The sequence below is a fragment of the Pteropus alecto genome, unplaced genomic scaffold (assembly GCF_000325575.1).
Source record: "Pteropus alecto unplaced genomic scaffold, ASM32557v1 scaffold155, whole genome shotgun sequence".
Classification (NCBI taxonomy): Eukaryota; Metazoa; Chordata; class Mammalia; order Chiroptera; family Pteropodidae; genus Pteropus; species Pteropus alecto.
The window spans coordinates 2,774,784-2,793,129 of NW_006438113.1; the positions used below are offsets into that span (position 1 = coordinate 2,774,784).

Here is an 18,346-nt window from a genome sequence, read left to right on the forward strand (position 1 = left end):
GGAAAGAAAAAACAGTTTAGCACTTAAGACTTGTTTTCTTAGAGAAAAAACTGCCAAAACAAACCAGCAGCAGCAGCTAAAACTTACACCATGCTTACTAAGTACCAGCACATTTCACCTTAACCCTATGAGGTAGTTCTGTTATCATCTGCATTTTATAGAGGAAATGGGCACAGAGAGGTTAAGTAATTTGCCTAGGTCATATAAGGAATAAGTGCAAGAGTTGGAGTTCAAATAAAGGCAGTCTGCCTCTAAGCACCACAGTCATAATCACACTGTAATATGTATACTATATTGCTAAGAGACTAAGTTGCTTTCTTGAACAATCCCCTATTCAAAAGGTATACATGTGGTTCATCTGGAAAAACTACAGACACATCACCATGTGGCTGGAACCTTTATTATTTCAAAAATAAGCATCATATGTAATTTGAGATGGTAAGAATAGTTATTTCTGGATTATGTAATAAATACTTATCAAGAACACAAATCATCTCAATAATCATATATACTTATTTCATTAAGAACTTCCAAAAATAACTGTTATCAGAAATGTCACAAGAGAGTTAAGTGATGGTCTATGCAGGAAAGAAGAGAAATTCTGCTAGGGAACACTCTAAGGAAGCATTCCATCTTAAGTTTTTGATTTATATAGTTCATGAAGACTAGCTTTGCTTTCCTTTTTTTTAGTGCTCAGTCTGAGAGAAAACGCAAGAAACCAAGTCTTAGAAGAAAAACTGCTTTCATAATCTCAAGTGTAAGCCTCAAATAGGCTTTTCTAATAAAAGCTTCAAAGCTTGAATAGATAAAGGCAAGCATCTATTCTATTAAACATTTCAATAAATATGCAAAAAAAAAATCAGTAATTATGAACATATTGTTTGTATACTTGAAAATACAACAATTTTCATGCGTTGATATTTTATCCTGAGAAGATATTTTAAGAACATTTTGTTCTAAAAGATTCAAAAGTAAAATTTTCATACACATATACACAGATATTTTATATATCAGGAATTCTCCATATGATTAACATTCTGGACTGTTCAAACAATGTTAAACAATGAGAAGCCAAACATGATCACATCTACAGTGTAAAGAGAGCACTGAAAAGGAACAGTGGGAAAATGCATCACCTACGTCTTTGTTTTATGCTCAATACTTTGATAAATTTAGCAGACAAATATAAAGAGAGATGACTTGTTTCCAAATAGCCAGAGCCCTTTCACTGACTCATCACCGATTACACAAGTTTTAAGTTCTAAGTACTCAAAGACTGCCAGTGACCCCTTACTTCTCTCTGGTCCCTTTACCAAACCTCTACCTCACTCACGACATGACTGGTTAATATTCTGCATTCCAAAACATATGCAGGTAAACACAAGTTTTTAAATTTTTACTTAACCAAATAATTTTAAAAAATAGATAAAAGTTAAATTCTCACTACACAAACTTCAGTCTTCACATTCATTGATTCATTTTAGAATTACTCAAACATGAGAACTGGATATGTTTGTGGTTATCTGGATGAGAACTACTGAATTTATTCTCTAGAAGAAAACGCACACCTGAAGCATCACATTACTGGAACGTCTGAAACATGATGACAAGTTCTTACCCTCTAAACTTCAACAAAAGCTGCTTGAACAAAGTACTTAATGAATATCTGCCCCTATTAAACAAGCAAGGTATCTGATGCATTAAAGAAGTCAGAAGCTGAGTCACATCATTTCTTTCTGTTGCCTCCAGTTGCTAGAATACTGGCAATTCGCATAAATATATTTAATGTATCCATGTAGATTCCCAGCATCCTAGAAAAGAAAATGCCTGTTAAATATGATGTAATTCTAATAACAATGATAAAAACTATTAATAGAGAAAAGTAAAAGCAATACTGATTATTTGCTCTAGGTAGATAAGTTGGAAACTTTTTAAAAAGATGCCAACTTAGGAAGTCTTAGACTAGAACATAGTCAAGATTTTCTTCTGGCAGAGTCATCTTTTAAATGTTAATGGGTAGTTTATAAATCATTATTCTTTCCTCTGCACTTTACTATGAGCATAGTATCTTGAGTTAAAAAAAATGGGTGACAGACAACAAAAGAATCAAAACCAAACCAAAGAAACACCTTCACAAAATGTGTTAGACACAAGTCTGGCATTTTTAAATATAATATACCCCCTTAACACCTCGCCACCGCCCCCCACCCCACCCAGAGAAACTGTTATAAATCTGTAAGTGTTACAGCAGCATTTTATAAAACCATTAGATTTTTAGTTTGAAAGAAAAAAGGTAAAATTACTTTAAAAAAAGTGACTAGCACCCTTGAACTAAAAAGAAATTGTTTAAATAACCTACTTTGGTGGAGAGGCCAAGAAAAGGAAAAAAAGCATTATTATGTAACACTTAATAGCAGTTAAATTTGAATATCTCCAAAATAAAATTTTCATATTGAAGTGTTTTCAATTTTTAATAAAATAGGCTTTCATATTAAAAATTTCAAGTCGATTTTGTATACTTTCCAACAAATACTTAACAAATACATCTTTTCTTCAGTTCTAAAGTGTTAAATACTAAATTAATTGACCAACAAGAGTACCATAAGGTAAAATACTCTGAATTAACTGAATAAATTCCTAACTATCACACTTAGTTGCAATATGATCAAATTTCTATGGCTACTAGAGAGAGAATAGACTAAACAGCAACAGAAGTAAAATAGTAAAATTTGACAAAGACATTGTTGCAGGTTGAATTCAAAACATATACTGAAGTCCCAATCTTTGGTCATCTGTAAATGTGACCTATTTGGGAACGGGATCTTTGCAAATATAATTAACATGTGAGTTAAGATGAAGTAATACTGGAGTAGGGTGGGCCTTAATCTGAAGGTACCAACCCTGATGACACCTTGATTTTAGACTTCTTTTAAACTACCAAGTTTGTATTATTTGTTCCAACAGCCCTAGGAAACTAATACAGCCATAAAACAATAGGACAAAATAACACAAATGTTTTTATGTAATAAAGGAAAGACATTAAAGACTACTTACGAATTGATGGGATCATATTTTTGAACTCCAAACACTGGTACTATTTCTGCACGCTTGATTACTTTCTGTGTATCATACAGAAGGAACATGCTAAAAAGAGCTAATCCACCATAAATTGCCACTGAGTACAGAGTGGCACCAGCCACAGTGGTAGGTGGAAGAAACATAGATCCTGAAATCAAAATGGAAAAAAAAGGTTTTTTAAAAAAGGACTTTTCTATAACCAGATTTATAATTACCATTGCTTAAAAAAATTTCTTTGCTATAATGCACAAATAAGAAAATGTGTGTACAAGCACTAATTTTATGTACATTCAGTTCAAAACCCACGATACTCATTCCTGTAAAGGGTCACTTGCCCACATTACAGGAAGGCTCTTGCATCAAAGCAATTTTCAAGTTCTCTAGACCAACATTATCATTTTAGATGTGTTTAGTAAAACCAATAATGATGGTTTACCGTGATGCCAAAAAGGAAAATCAAGTCAAATTAGCAAATATCTTTTAAATAACTTTTAAAAATGACTACATAAATTCCCTCCAGTAGAAAACCTGGGTACGTAAGATGATTTTTGTGACATCATGAACCAAGAACCAAGTGTCAAAGCACAGTGGCTTACCCAGTGAGGATACAAAGACGAGGCCTAGGCCCACTCCCAGGGGTGCTCCCATGTTCAGAAACTTCTCACTGGGTGCACACATGGCCACAGTGGAGAGACCTCCCACGATGCCTGCTGTGTACCATGCCGCTCTGATGAGAAGAGGACCCCCCAATATTGTGAGAGGAGCCACCACTGTACCCATCACACCTGGAGAAAGAACAAGTGGGCACTTAAGCATTTACCAAGTAATGACCAAAGGGAAAATGCCACTTCTAACTAATATACCATTTGAACATATTACAACTCATTGCTAAACAGTAAGATTATAAAAAGTCTTCTTCTTATTTAGGTAATACCACCCCCAAAATTCCACAACCAAAATTTGTGGCTATCCATATTCTAAATCACAACGGTAACGCCTCACACAAGTACAAATACTAATCTAAATTTTTAGTAACTTTGTCAAATTCTGTGTAGTACTATACTGGATATGAACCTAACACTAGTCTCAACAATATTTATATAAGTAAGAATTGAGTTAAAACAGCCTGAAATGAATAAATGAAGGGCAAACATCCTGCTGCCAAGAAGAAACAAAGTAAAAATGAGAGAAAAAGTACATGGCGCTAATCTTAAAATGTAGAAACTTCAAAGGCAGGCACTGCTGTTATCTTGGGTAATAAGGAATGTTATCATAGCTTTTAAAAAATAATTTGCCAGATATTTATAAAGAGATGAGAAGAGAAAAATTACAGTAAAAGGTATAGCAATAATACAATTAGCAAAGGTAAATAGAACTCAACTAAAAAATGAATCTTAGATAAGGCATTATTTCAGTGGTGAGTAGCAAAACTTACCCTTTTCTTAAACATTAAATGTGCACAGTTTAATTCACAGAATAGGCATAGAGCTGTCCTCATACTGAAATTTCAATACTAGTGTGTTTCTTTTAAGAGAATAACGTTTCTAGATCAAGTGTAATGAGGTAATTGTGTTTCACGACGATGAATAATTAAGTATTTTTTGCTATAGGAAAGATATTGGATAAAAATTCCTCTGTATGGTATTTCTATTAGGATTCCCATCAGTTTTACAATTGACAGCAAAATTCTTAGCAAAACTTTTAAGATTATTCAGAGATTTTTCAGTGATACTTTCTGATAAAAATCTTAAATGGTAATAGATGTTTGCTGCTTAAAGACAAACTAAGTACAAAACTAACAACAGCAGCTTAACATTATTATTTTGAATGAAAATTGAGATGCGGCAAATTGATATTGCCAGTATAGAAAACAAATATGAAGGTTTTTCAAAAAATTAAAGCTAGAAAAACCATATGATCCAGCAATCTCACTCCTGGGTTTTTATCAAAAGAGACTGATATCAGGACTTTCATTGTTCATTGTGGCATTACTCACAACAGCCAAGATATGAAGACAACCTAAGTGTCCATCAACAGATAAATGGATAAAGATGTGGTGTGTGTGTGTATATATATATATATATATATACACACACACACACACACACACACACACACACACACACACACACACACACACATATATATGAAATAGCCCTCTCAGTTGGTAATCTTGATGGCACTATGCTAAGTGAAATAAGTCAGAGAAAGATAAATATCGTATAATCTCACTTTTATGTGGAAACTAAGAAAAAGTCAAAATTCAGAGAGAAACAGAGTAGAGTGGTGGTTACTGGGAATTGGAGTGGGGAGGATGGAGAAATATTAGTCAAAGGGTTTAATTTCTAGTTATAAGATTAACAAGGTTGAGGATCTAAGGAACAGCATGGTGACATTAAAATAAAAAAGAAACAAGGACCAGCTTTTAACATTATATGACTAAACTGGGCAGACAAAACCAGTTTAGTCATATAAATAAAGCTTAATTTAGCTTATATTGAAAGACTAACTTACTCTGGGTCATTTCTTGCTTATGCTTCTGGAAATCATAAGAAAAACTCGAACTGTTTCTCAAGGTTGATATGAGGTAACCACAGAAAATTCTAATATTATAACCAATCACTGTAAAGAAGTCATTGCTTTCTCACTATATAAACTGCTTTATAATAATATACTCCTGAGCCTCAGTCCATATTTTTGATTCAGTGTTTTTGGCTTGCAAACTCATCTGGTGTATGCACAATAAATTTTTACTATTTGCTATTTCAGTAATTTATTGGTTTTACTTCTACTATTTCTGAACTTTTGACAGCTAGTAACACTGACTCATACACTTAAATGTTGCTAAGGGAGTACGTCTTAAATGTTCTCACCAGGAAAAATAAAAGGTAAACATGGAATGGAGATAGTAACCATTAGCTATGGTAGTAACCATTCTGCAATACATAAATATATAAAATCAATGTGTTGTATGCCTTAGACTTACATGATATTATGTGTCAATTATATCTCAATAAAACTGGGGGAATAACAATTAGAATAGTTTTCAATGAGCATTTTAGTAATTCCAGCAAAATATTGCTTAGTCCTGAGACCACAGGGGTGTCTACATGGTGGTGCTAAATATCTGGATAAAAAAATGAAAATGGAATGTATTCAGATGTGAATACTGAGTTAAGAGCCAACTTTGATGTCCCTTTGCAGCTGTGAATGGCTGCCCTTGGGTAATCCAAACCACCTTTGGGTCTCATCTCAATCATGCCAATGAATAAAGAAATGGACAAAGTGTGGGTCTTGAAGAAATAAGATTGAGGCGTTAAGTCTTGATTTTGGCACTTCTTGGTATGTGACCTCACCCACTCTCAGCTTCCTCATCTAAGAAATGAACATGCTAATGTCTGCTCAACTGTCAAAGATGTCTGTGAAGAATAAAGGAAATTTCGAACAACAAAATAAAAAGAAAAAAAAATTGACCTTCACACTTTGCAGGAATGGGTTGACATGGCAGGCCTAAGGCTATCTTTACTAAAGCCTGCTTACAAGGTTAGTCTTTGACTGATATCTGAGAACATGGCACCTTAACCATTCCGTAACTGATAGGGTTAGACTACACACTTAGTTATGCTGAAGGCCTTCTTTCCTCTACAGAATCTGGCTTTTGAGAGTTGCTAGCAGAGTGCTTACATGACCAGCCCTCCATAAAAACTTTGGAGAATGAGTCTCTACTGGGCTTCCCTGGGCAGAAACATCGCACATTACTGAACTTTTCACATCTTTGGTGTGTCCCCTCACAGGAAGAAGAGCGCAGTGAAAGACTGTGTATGATCCTCCCTTGCTGATCCTGTCACATGTCCTTTTGTTGTAATAAACCTTAGCTCTGCGTATAAACTATATGCTGAGTTCTGTGACTCCTCCTAACAAATCAATCACTGAATGAATGGGTGGTCTTGGGGACCCCCCAGCACACATAAAATATTCTTACTCAAGCAATTTATATGCTACAATATTAGATTACAAGAGTTTTCTAAGCAAACCAGGTAGAAAGCTTACATATTCAAATTAAAACTACATAGCTAGTTTAATCCAGTTTGAGAAGTGACTACTATTTATCAGAGATAAAAAAAGAGTGAACTTGTTTTCTCAAGAAACTCAGTGTCTAAAATGGGAAACAGGTGCAACACTCTATTCATTGGCCAAGATGCTACAATACAGAGATTTAGAAACATAAATGTAAATGTTAAAATTTAGATGGTGAGGATTATGGTGTTTCAATGAAAGGATATATACTTAGCAAATGCACATACTATATTTTGAGTAATTTTTTTTTTTTTTTTATTAAAAGCCAGTTATAGGTACTAGAAGATAACAGACCACCTCGCTCTCAACCACACAGGTTTTGCCCTTTAAAGCTCCATAGATACTATCTATTTATGGGTGAATAATCTAATACCTAATAGAAGAGAGACTTAAAAACCGAGGTTGGGAAATCATGCTGTCTCATATTTACCAAAATAAAGATAGCACATGAAGAATATAAATGACATATTTCACACCAGAAATCTGTCAATATTGGGTGCCAACAACTATTTTAATACTGACCTAACTAAGCATATCAGACACAAACATGCATTTCCAAAGATCTATTTGACTGTTTTCTTTTTTCAATGCTCCACTACAAAAATCTCCTATTCTTTCACATTTTACCTCTTTCTTCTATTTACCTGCTTTTTATTTTTTTTAAAGATACACAACAAAAACAATTCTCAAGTGATGTGTATCAGATTTTAAATTCTCTTGGTATTGGACAAATTACATAAAAAGAAATATTAACATATATAGAACTGTCAAAGGATGCAAGTATAATATCGGGGATGTCCACTGTCTTAGTAACAGAATCATGAACTTTCCAGAGTAGAGATCTGGGAATTATACAACCAGTAATAAGCACAGGAAACTGTTTCCAAAACATGGAGCTTAGTTAAGTTATATACATCATTTATGGTTGTGCAGAGTCACCAAAAAGATAGTATTCAATACTGTTTAATAACAATTGAAAACCTGAACATACCAGAATGTAGTAACCAAGCAAGATGCTTTGGGCCTGGGCTCTGGTCATATGGTATTGACTGTACCAGTATTCCAGCTCCAATCATGGCTGCAAAGGTTGCACCAATTGTCTGAAAGACACATATTACTAAGAAAAATCGATCTTTACAAAACAACAAAGTAGAAACCCACAAATCCTAAGTTCAGGAAGTCCCACCAATATACCATTTTACAAAGATGAAGGACAATAAACTGAATCCTATATTTTTCCAGCATATAAAGGCCTTGGGTTAATTTCAGTTTGGTGAAGTTAGCAAGAATGCCCCCTAATCCCATACATAAAGTTTTGCAGATAGCTTCAAATGAATGAGTTGAGCTTTGACTGACAGCATCATCTTTTAAAAATTTTATTATTAGATAAGAGGTCTAACAAAACCCCTTTAAGAATTGCAGAATAATTATTTTTAATTATATTTCTTTTGGTAGAACAAAAAGTTAAAAAAATTAGTCATGATATACCCATTAGAATATATTGCACATTGCCTTGAATTCCATATTTGCTTAAATAAAAACCTGAAAGACAGAAGCACATGGAAAAAGATTTTATGTTTCTGTCCTCCCAGTTTTCTGGCTGACTTGGTCTTCTTCTCTTTTCTGTGCATAAGTTAGATTCCATTGTTATTACATTTAAATATTCCTTATGCATGACAAGGGAGATAAGCAGATAATGTAAAGTGATAATGAATCTTCAGGAGATTGATTTAAAGCAGAAACTGCAAACTTGCAGGCTTTGGACAGAATCAGGCAGCAAGCATTTTGTTTGGCCAGTTACTCAAAAAACAATTGAATGAGATTGCTCTTGGTTGAGAAGGCTTTTCTCTAGCTGCTAATAATCCCTTTCCACATACCAGGTCTGCTTCACTCATCTGCATTATCTGACACAGGCATCTGAATATGTAACCTTTGATGTAAAGTACGGGTAAAAAGAACACGTTTTTGCTGAAAATTAAAGCCTTTACTCATACTAATATAGAAAAGCACACTGGGTTCTACTCTACCATTTTCTAATGACGAAACAATTACTAAAAACTACTTCATACATCTTAGTGCAAAGCATTTTCAGGATATTTATCACAATTATAACTTTTTCTTTTAAGGTCATTCATGATTCAGTTCCATTTTTTTTGCCTTTTATCTTTCCATACTCTGTGCTCCAGCTACACTGAAATGGTAGAGCTACAAACATGCCCCAGTTTCATGCTTCTTTGATTCTGTTTGTTATGCTTTAATTCTATTCATTGAGCCTAAAAATACTCCCTTTCTATTGTTTGACTTATTCAAGGATTACCTCCTTATCTGGAGAGTTTTTCTGGTAGGTCCCTTAGCTGCCTTAACAGGTGTCAGATATCTCTCCTCTGTTCCAAAAGCACTTCGTACAAATGTTGACATTATCTGTGTGTATGTCTGATAACCCTCCAAAAGCTTCATCTCTGAAGCACTTGTCTGGCTTTCCAAACAATTTTACTTAAGCCTTAACAGCAGGTAAGAGTAATCTTATGCCCACAGGGGGTTGAGAATATGGCTCAAGCACAAAACTGTGAAGTCTTATTTTAGGGGCTAAATTCTTGCATATTTTGATCTTCCTCAGGTTTTATTTTATTTTTCATTATTATTTTTTTTACGCCTACAGCACCTGGTATTCCTAGGTGGTCTCCTATCCAAGTACTAACCAAGCCCAACTCTGCTTAGCTTCCGAGATCAGATGAGATAGGGCACGTTCAGGGTGACATGGCCGTAGTCTCCTCATGTTTTAATAGCCATGCTTGCTTTATTTAAAAAAGCACTATTTTAAATTATTTACCTCTGATTAAAACTGACATTCCTGGTGGGAATGCACCATGCTTATTCTGTGCTTTCATGACTCTCTAAGCTAGGAAATTCACAACACCCATCTGAGAAGTAATATCTTAAGAATACTGGAATGTCCAAATAGCTAAGCTACTGTGAATAGTTCTCATTTTGGAACATACACTATAGTCAAAACACTACAGATTTGGAGGTTAGACGGGTTTGGGTTACCTATGGGGAAAATCAGTTTGCTGTGGAAAATTTGTATTATATAAACTCTCCTGTCTTCCCTTCCCATCCAGTCTCACACTTATTGCTCTAGTTCACACTCTCATCCCTCATTTCAGATCTTGCAAAGGCACAGCTAGAATACCTGCTTCTTTCTTCCACATTAGTTCTTAATACTCAAATACATATCAGAGTTTTGCTATTCCAGTATCTGCAATGGCCTCTCACTGCGTAGGCACTCTCCTCAGCTTGGCAACCAAACATTACCTTTCTGTCTTCTTCACACTGCAGATCTCAAATACTCTGACTTCACTCTAATAGGATTGTAGAGTCATTTTGACTGACTACCTCTTTTGCTTAAGCTGTTTTGCAAACTTCTCCTAAAATTAAAAATGCTAGGCTTCAATGGCCCTGATAAAAGAAATGTCTCCTTCATGGAAATTCCCTTTTAGTCCAAGACAAAAACAGTCTTTCAACTGATTTTACACTTTCTACTTATTGTATAACCTTTACCACTTACTCCAGCAGTTCATCTCTTCAGCCAGACAGTCGAAAAATAGGCACCATATTTGAAATCATTTTTTGGTATCAAGCAAAAAAAAATGCTCAAGAAACATCTGCTGAATATATAAATTTATATAGGGTCAAGAAAGTTCAGAATACTTGAATGCTTGGGTTTTTGAGACAGGTATTTTCCACTGGCCTCTAACATGGTTTTGGGTCTGCCTTATTTTTTAGTAAATTACTATAAAATAAAGGCTGTTTGATATCTGCTGCTATAAGTAGAATGTGCCTGTAAATTTGGCTTCCAACCCCTTTGCTGCTATAAAATACATATTTAACAAAGAATAGCTGACTTACTTCAGAATGTACTTCCTACTTTGTCTCAGTTGAATTTGTTTAATATAGTAAGGTATTCTTTCCATTTAACACCCCTCCCTGAGTATTTTTTGTCTAATCTTTTGATATGTTGTAGAAAAGGAAAACAAAATCAAGCTTACTTACCACCCAAGAGCCTCTCATCATGAAGTTCATGAGAACAGGAGTTCTACTCACTGCCAGGGCAGACAAAGCTGTTAAGCCAACACTTCCTGCTAAGTACATGTAGGTAGAATGAATTCTGTCCTTCACATATTGAGGCCAAATTCTGTAAAAAACACAATATGGTTAATTTATAAGATTAGGGATATGACTTTTGCTTGAATCATTTACAAGTTGGGAGGCCTTGGGAAACACTGTTTTACTGCTCTAAATCTATTCACCTCATTTGTCATGGAAATGATAATGCATACGCTGGAGTTACTATAAAAAGTAAATGATAGAAAACATAAGCATTTGGCTTATATACGTAGCAATACATTTTCTCTTTGTTTAAACACATATAAACTTGGAAGATTTTTATTTTGTTTTGAACAAATATGTGAGGGAAACAAGAGATTCTAATTTTTTTTATTTTTAATTCTTTAATGTCACCTTATGAGATTCTAATTTTATTCATGTATATTTCTACATAGTTGAAAGACTAGACATAAAGCAAAAGTGGCAAAAGATGAGGATGACAAGAAAAGTGAAACCTTTAAGGTTGGAATTGTTTGGGAACAATTTACTTACACAGCCTTTTCGATAGCTCCAATCTCATTAGACATTCCCAAACCATAGTAGCACAATGCTCCAAGGCCAACAGCAGCCCCTCCAGCAATAAACCATCTTCCCATCTGATCAACTGTAGAACACAAGAAGAAATGCAGGTAAATAATGTCATATCTTACCTAAATTAAAGTGCTGGTGGTAAGCCCTTTCCAATATTTAAATGAGGGAAATCAAACCATATACCATACTTCTTTGTAACAGCCATAATTAGTACATACGGGGACATAGAAATGGCCTCCAAATTAGGGGTCTAGTAAAAAAGAACATTGCAGAAACATAGGTGTAATAATCAGTACAAAAAGGACCAGACTTGATTAACCTTTAATCTCACTCCGACAAAATTGGAGGAGGCAGTGTACCTATAGATGTGGGGAGACTTCTGTGATATATGTTTTACTGATGAGTCTGGGATACGTTCACATGATGCTTAGAAAATAAAGATGAAAAAGAAATGTTAACAGTCATATCACATTGTATATAAAGTGCTATTAGCAAAAATGTTTATTTAAATGGAGTAAAGAAAAAAAAGAACTAAAGGAAAATACAAGCGGTGTTTATGCAGCACAATCAAGGGAGGGTGCCCTTGTTTCAGAGTACTGAGAAACAAACTTATCAACTTTAACTGGATGAAGGTATTCTTATTCCCCCCGTTAGTCTCTATTTGTTCATCAAGAATGTTACTGTTCTGTCACTATATGATTCACATAATTTGGTTTCTAGGGTCAACTCACTGATCAGCAATGCCCTGATACTAATTAGAGCTCTCTCCCTCTATAACATATTGACATTTTGCAAGGTTAAGGAGCAGTAGTGTACTTTGACTGACTTTGGCTAGATTCATAAACTAGTTTCTGAGCTTGCAAAGTTGAAATCCAAACTGTGGACCAAACTGACTTCATTAAGATATTGAAGAGACCCTGGAGTGGCAGCCAGTTAAGAGGACCCTTCCTGAACAGCTAGGCTTTTATTAACGTCTGTGTTTTGAAGATATAATCTTGACCTGAAATATACACAACTATCATATGCTTTAATGAAGATTCTACGTAACTTCAAATGAACTTCCTTAACAGAGTATACGTTTTAGATTATGGCATATTATCTAATAATACTTAAAAAAAATAATGAAAGTAAAATTTTCTCAGGAAGCACTATGACTGAGAACCACTGAACCCAGTGTGAAGTACCAATCTTTTCTGGGTTATCAGATCCCTGAGAACAATGAAAATGATTACCTTTCTTCCCAGAAAATGAACATATACACAAGTTTGTAAATATTTTTAGGAAGCTGTTCATGAACCTTGTTGAAAAACTAAAGACTGACACCTACTTTTAAATATTTTTTCCATTGATGGTTCCAATGCAGCCTCCTTGAGTTCTTGGCCAGTTTTCCCACGCCGGATCCCAATTCTTGTCTTGGTGGCATATTCCTGATATACATGAAAACAAAGACACACAGAATGTTAATAATAATAAAATGAAACAGAAGATCTCATTACATTAGAAAGCTCTATATAATTTGGTACTTTCTATGTAATTTCACTGTGAAAGCAGTGTTAGCCAATCTAAAAAGTTACATAGAGACCCTACTCGTACTCTATCTTTGAAGTGACCCATTAATTCATTACATCTTCTTAGTTTAAGTTTCAGAATAGTTGTTTATTTCATACTACGAATTTTATTTATATCTCTAGAATGATATTTTAAACACTAACTTTTTAAAAACATTCATTCAGTATTAACTACATTTTTTCATCTGGGTTTCTTTCCTTAACGAAAGCAAAAGGGAGGGATGACTACTACCTATATTTTAGCTCCTTTTCAACAGTGAAACGGTGAATTTAAGAGAAAAGAATATTGAACATTGTCTCCTCTAGATTCTGTGTATTTCCTTATCTACCTCATACTGCAAAATTTATACTTCTACTTTGCATTCTAGAGGAGAAATCTATTATCAAAGGAAATGGGTTTCTCTCTAACCTGACAGATTTTATTTCGCCATTATCGAAACAAGAGCTGAAATGACATATTTAATAATGTCTTAACAAGTTATTGGTCAACTGGTCATATTCCTAGATTCTGAAGCTTTTGATTATAGGCTCCACGATCTCTATGCTATACCATACAGCTCTCAATCCTTCACAAATTACTCTAAATGAGAAACTCCAAGAGCTGTAAGGAAAGAAACATAGGAGTTTTTTCTTTTTCTTTTATATGAGATAAAGATAGAATAGAATGATACAAAACTAATGAGGAGAAAGAGCTGATTTGGGACATTATCAAGGCTGTTTCAGTAAATGACTAATGGTAGAGTAGGGAGCTTCATATTATCAAAGAAAAAAAAATGGTTTTAGGGGCACAAAGAGAGAGACAGACAATATAAAAACAATTCAGATTGTCTTTACCCTGCTGGGTGTTAAGAGCCATTGATTCTTCGTGATGGAATTCTTCACAACTGGGGAGGCCTTGGTGAAAGCTGGGTGGAAAACCCTGGAAGGTAGTGTCCGGAGACACACAAGTCTTGCGGCCAGCATGGTGGTGCACCAGGTTTACCAAACCGATCTAAATGCTAGTTATAGACAGAGACAAAAAATAACACATTAACCAAGTGAGGAAAGGCCATAGGGAGTCTAGAAACAAGACGGAGCCAATTATATTTTAGTAGAAAAGGTAGAATAAATGACCTTTTTAACTGATTTTTCATTAAGTAAAAAAGTGCAGCTTGCTGCCAGCATTAAATTTAATTTTATATAAACATATTCTTTGAGGCTGAAGCAAATCTGACTGGTTTTCAATGTGAAAATAAAACAGGAAAACTGTTCCTGGAGTTATTTCTAAACGGAACTGTCTCTAGCCTAACGTAACAAAAATGTATATGTAAATTATATTCATCAAATGAATCTTTGGCTAACAACTATTCGAGAATGATAACATCATGCGTAGGAATGCTAGATTTTCTAGGATTTGACATTTTCAGAAATCGAGAATTACTATATTTTGTAAATGGAAATACCACTACCCAAAAAATAATGCTATAAATAGAATGATGTCATGTTTCCAAAGACTATCGATATACTAAGGTGATGTGAAAACAGTAATAAAAGCGAGATCTCATGGCAACCTTTGGGGGCAAGGTTAGGACTGTAATGCTGCAAGCACTGCTAGCGAGCATTCTTTGGGCAAACGGGGAATGGGTTAAGTATTAATAATGAATCCTCTGCTTGTCCCATGTGAATTTAAGAAATCCATTCCACAAAACCCAGTTTTGAGATTTTAGGTTTAAGTCCCACTTCGAACAATAACAAAATGTATGACCAAATAAGTTATATGGCTAATATAGAGTGGATGTTAGTATCTTAAGAGAATTTACAGGGTGTGTGATTGCTTTTATAAATGTGGTTTTCACTTATGATTTACATCAGCATTCAACGGGGAAATTTAAAAGAAGACTCCATAGTATAACTTTTGAGCATAGGAAAAATGTCATCCAAGGAAGAGATGAGTAACTCTTCAAGGTCACAGTGCATTGCAAGGCTGTAAGACATCTATGGGAACCAAACATTATAAATTTCTGCCAAACATGACAGAATATGATATAAAAACATTCAAGCTATTGAAACCACCTGGGATGTATCCCAAAATGTAGATTTCCTGAGTCTTACTCTGGTCCTAAGGATTCAACCTCCAGGAATGGGACGCAGGACTATGTATTTTAACTAGAACTCCCAAAGCTAAAAATCCTTGCTTAAAAATACCTATCTAGTGTACTTCCAGCTCAGCCACCAGCTCTACGTACACTGGGCATACAACATCGGGCACCTGTCCTTTGGGAAAATACCGAGTTCTTCTAGCACTTTCATGCCATTGCATCAGCCTATAGTTGCTGTGCATCTAGCTCCCTCAGTCCTCAACACACCGACCGGGAACGAGGTCCGGCTCAGAGACGCTAGCACATCGCGTGACAGAACAAGAAGAGTTTCTTACTACCTCAGCATGCTAGAAGTGGCCTCGCGCCGAGTGTTTGACCTCTAGGACTCAGGTTCCTTAGCTATAAAATGGATAAAACACCGACCCCGTACGTTTCTGTGAGCACTGATGAGGCTCAGGCGTCTAGTCCTCAAAGAAAGCTCATCTAGTTCACGAGACTCTGCTGGGAACCAGGAACCCAGCAGCAAGCCTCCGGCCTCCCAAAGTCTGAGCACAAGTCTACAGCAGCCTCGCCTCAAGCATCCTCCTTATCTGCCGGGACGGTGACTGTACCGGCCAGCAGTATGTATGATTCAGCACCTCGCTACCCAGAGAAAGCAGGGTCGCGTGGGCGAATCCCTGCCACCTACACTAGGCCCCGCAGTCACCGTCCCCATTCACAGGGTCACCCGCAGGACGACCATTCTGATGTGCCGCCAGGCTGTGACGCAGACAGCAGCGCCGCCGCCTTCAGCCCTCTCCAGACGCACCCAGAAGCCCCGAGGGACTGGCATGAAGAGTACGGTGGATCTCGAGTGCCTTTTGGCTCGGAGTAGCAGTACCTTAGTTCCCAGTCACCTCAACTGCGCTGGTCTCCTTCCGGGCCAGAGAGACGCAGAAGCGCACACCCTGACGATCCACCCGCCCCTTACTGTTTGTGAGAGCGCAGTTCCTCCTCTCCCTGCGTGACGCAACATCCGGAGAAGCGACAAACACTACGGTAGCCAATCATGAGCAGATCTCTGAGAGAAGGGCGGGCACAGTAGGGAGGAGGGCTTCCGGGATGGAGGGGCGGGGCCAGTGGAGGATTGTAGTAGCCGTAGCGTCAGTGTGCGTTTTGGGTGTGGACTAAGAAGGCATTTAGGCCGTTTTATCTCTGAGTAACAGTGCTCGCTTTATTTGTCTTAACGGTTTCACTTGCAACAGCTGCAAAAATTATTTAAAATTTGAAAGAGAATGGTGTGAGAATTAAAAATTATCCCGTCGGCCGTTCCTTTACTCTTATTCCCTTGTGCCTTCTCAAGAATGTATTGCAAGATAAATAGTGTGCTAAATGTGGCAATTTCAGACAAGCGCCCACTGGTTTCTAGGGTCTGATACCAAAGATTAGCTCCTGAAATCTAGAAAAGAGGTCACGAGAGGTCAGAGAGCGACCTGGCAGGATTTCAGTTTTTTTCATTGCTTTTTGACCTCCCTAAGGCTCATTTTCAAGCTTCAGTGTATTCTTGGATAATAGGGCGGATAAGGCAGGCTTTGCCCGGTACCCAGAGTTGTTCTGAGGACTGACTATTCAAATATTTTTGTTGAACATAATTTGTGAAAAGCGTTTCTCTGCTATATGAGGGAGGTAGTTTTTGTTTTCTTTCACTCTTACCTATTACATATTTACCAAGGTTTCTTTATACCAAGTACTGTCCTAAGGATATAGAGTAGCACCCCGTTATCCTTGATTTTGCTTTCCACAGTTTCAGTTACCTGTGGTCAACACTGGGTCAGAAAATATTAAATAGAAAATTCCAGAAATAAATAATTCATAAGTTTCATTTGCGCACTGTTCAGTAATGTGAAAAAAGTCTTGCACTGTCTTGCCCTGTCCTGCCCAGGACATGAATCATCACTTTAATCTAACATATTTGTTTCTGGCCCTTCTGGGCCAAGGACCCAAACCAAGGTCCTTCTGCCTAGTGCCTACCCTGCTGTTAAAGCCAATAGAATGAGACAGGGTTTGGTAAAGCAGACCAGAAACTCAATAGAGAAGGGTAGGCTCATGCTCTAACTGCTCTGAGGGCACCTTCTTCCTGAGTGAGAGGCGCTGTCTGTATTTGTAGGCTGTTTCCTGGAGTGATTAAATTCTTTTAGGCATTTATAATTATTCTTCTGTTGCACTTGACTCTTTTGCACAGGATGCCCCATTGCCACATGGTGTTTGTGCTCCACACCTTGGTCTTTGCAGTTGGGAATCCTTTTCAATTCCTGCAAGCAAGCAAAGCTCCAGACATTTTTTAGGTATTGAGAAACATTAGGGACTTTGGATGATAGCCCAGTGACATATCCATGCTGTCTTGGTTACCAGATTGATTATCAGATATTTTGAGAGAGAGAGAGAGGGAGAGAGCCCATATTCACATAATTTTTATTACACTATATTGTTACAATTGTTCTATTTTATATTATTGTTGTTAATCTCTTACTGTGCCTAATTTATAAATGCAACTTTATCACTGGTAGGTATGTATAGGAAAAAAACACGATATATAGAGGGTTTGATACTATTAGGCATCCACTGGGGGTCTTATATTCCCTAAAGATAAGGGGGGACTATTGTAAACAAATGAATAAAACACACGTCTTGGCAAAATAAAGTCCTTGCCTTTGTGGTGTTTACTTTCTGGTGGAGAGGAAAAATAGACAAAATGTTTGGTGGTGATAGTGCTATGAAGAAAAACAAAGCTGAATAAAGCCCCAGAGGGGTGCTATTTTAGATAAAGTGATTAACAACATATAAAATTCACGAACCTTTTCTCCTAAGCTA

At 36.2% G+C, this 18,346-nt stretch overlaps 1 protein-coding gene and 1 pseudogene across 2 annotated transcripts; both read right to left on the reverse strand.

The window, feature by feature from the left end:
* Positions 1–382: 382 nt before the first annotated feature.
* GHITM (growth hormone inducible transmembrane protein) lies at positions 383–16,524 on the reverse strand. 2 transcript variants are annotated; one of them, XM_006915463.3, is made up of 9 exons: positions 16,377–16,524; positions 14,253–14,416; positions 13,178–13,277; positions 11,812–11,923; positions 11,206–11,347; positions 8,147–8,255; positions 3,675–3,863; positions 3,055–3,226; positions 383–1,811 (listed from the first exon to the last, which is right to left on the reverse strand). In XM_006915463.3, the coding sequence occupies exons 2-9, from the start codon at positions 14,379–14,381 to the stop codon at positions 1,727–1,729; spliced, it is 1,038 nt and encodes a 345-aa protein (XP_006915525.1). In that variant the 5' UTR covers positions 14,382–14,416; positions 16,377–16,524; the 3' UTR covers positions 383–1,726. The 2 variants fall into 2 exon arrangements, with proteins under 2 accessions (XP_006915525.1, XP_006915526.1); XM_006915464.3 differs by having other exon boundaries at positions 16,305–16,479.
* LOC112482686 lies at positions 9,806–9,924 on the reverse strand (annotated as a pseudogene).
* Positions 16,525–18,346: the final 1,822 nt, after the last annotated feature.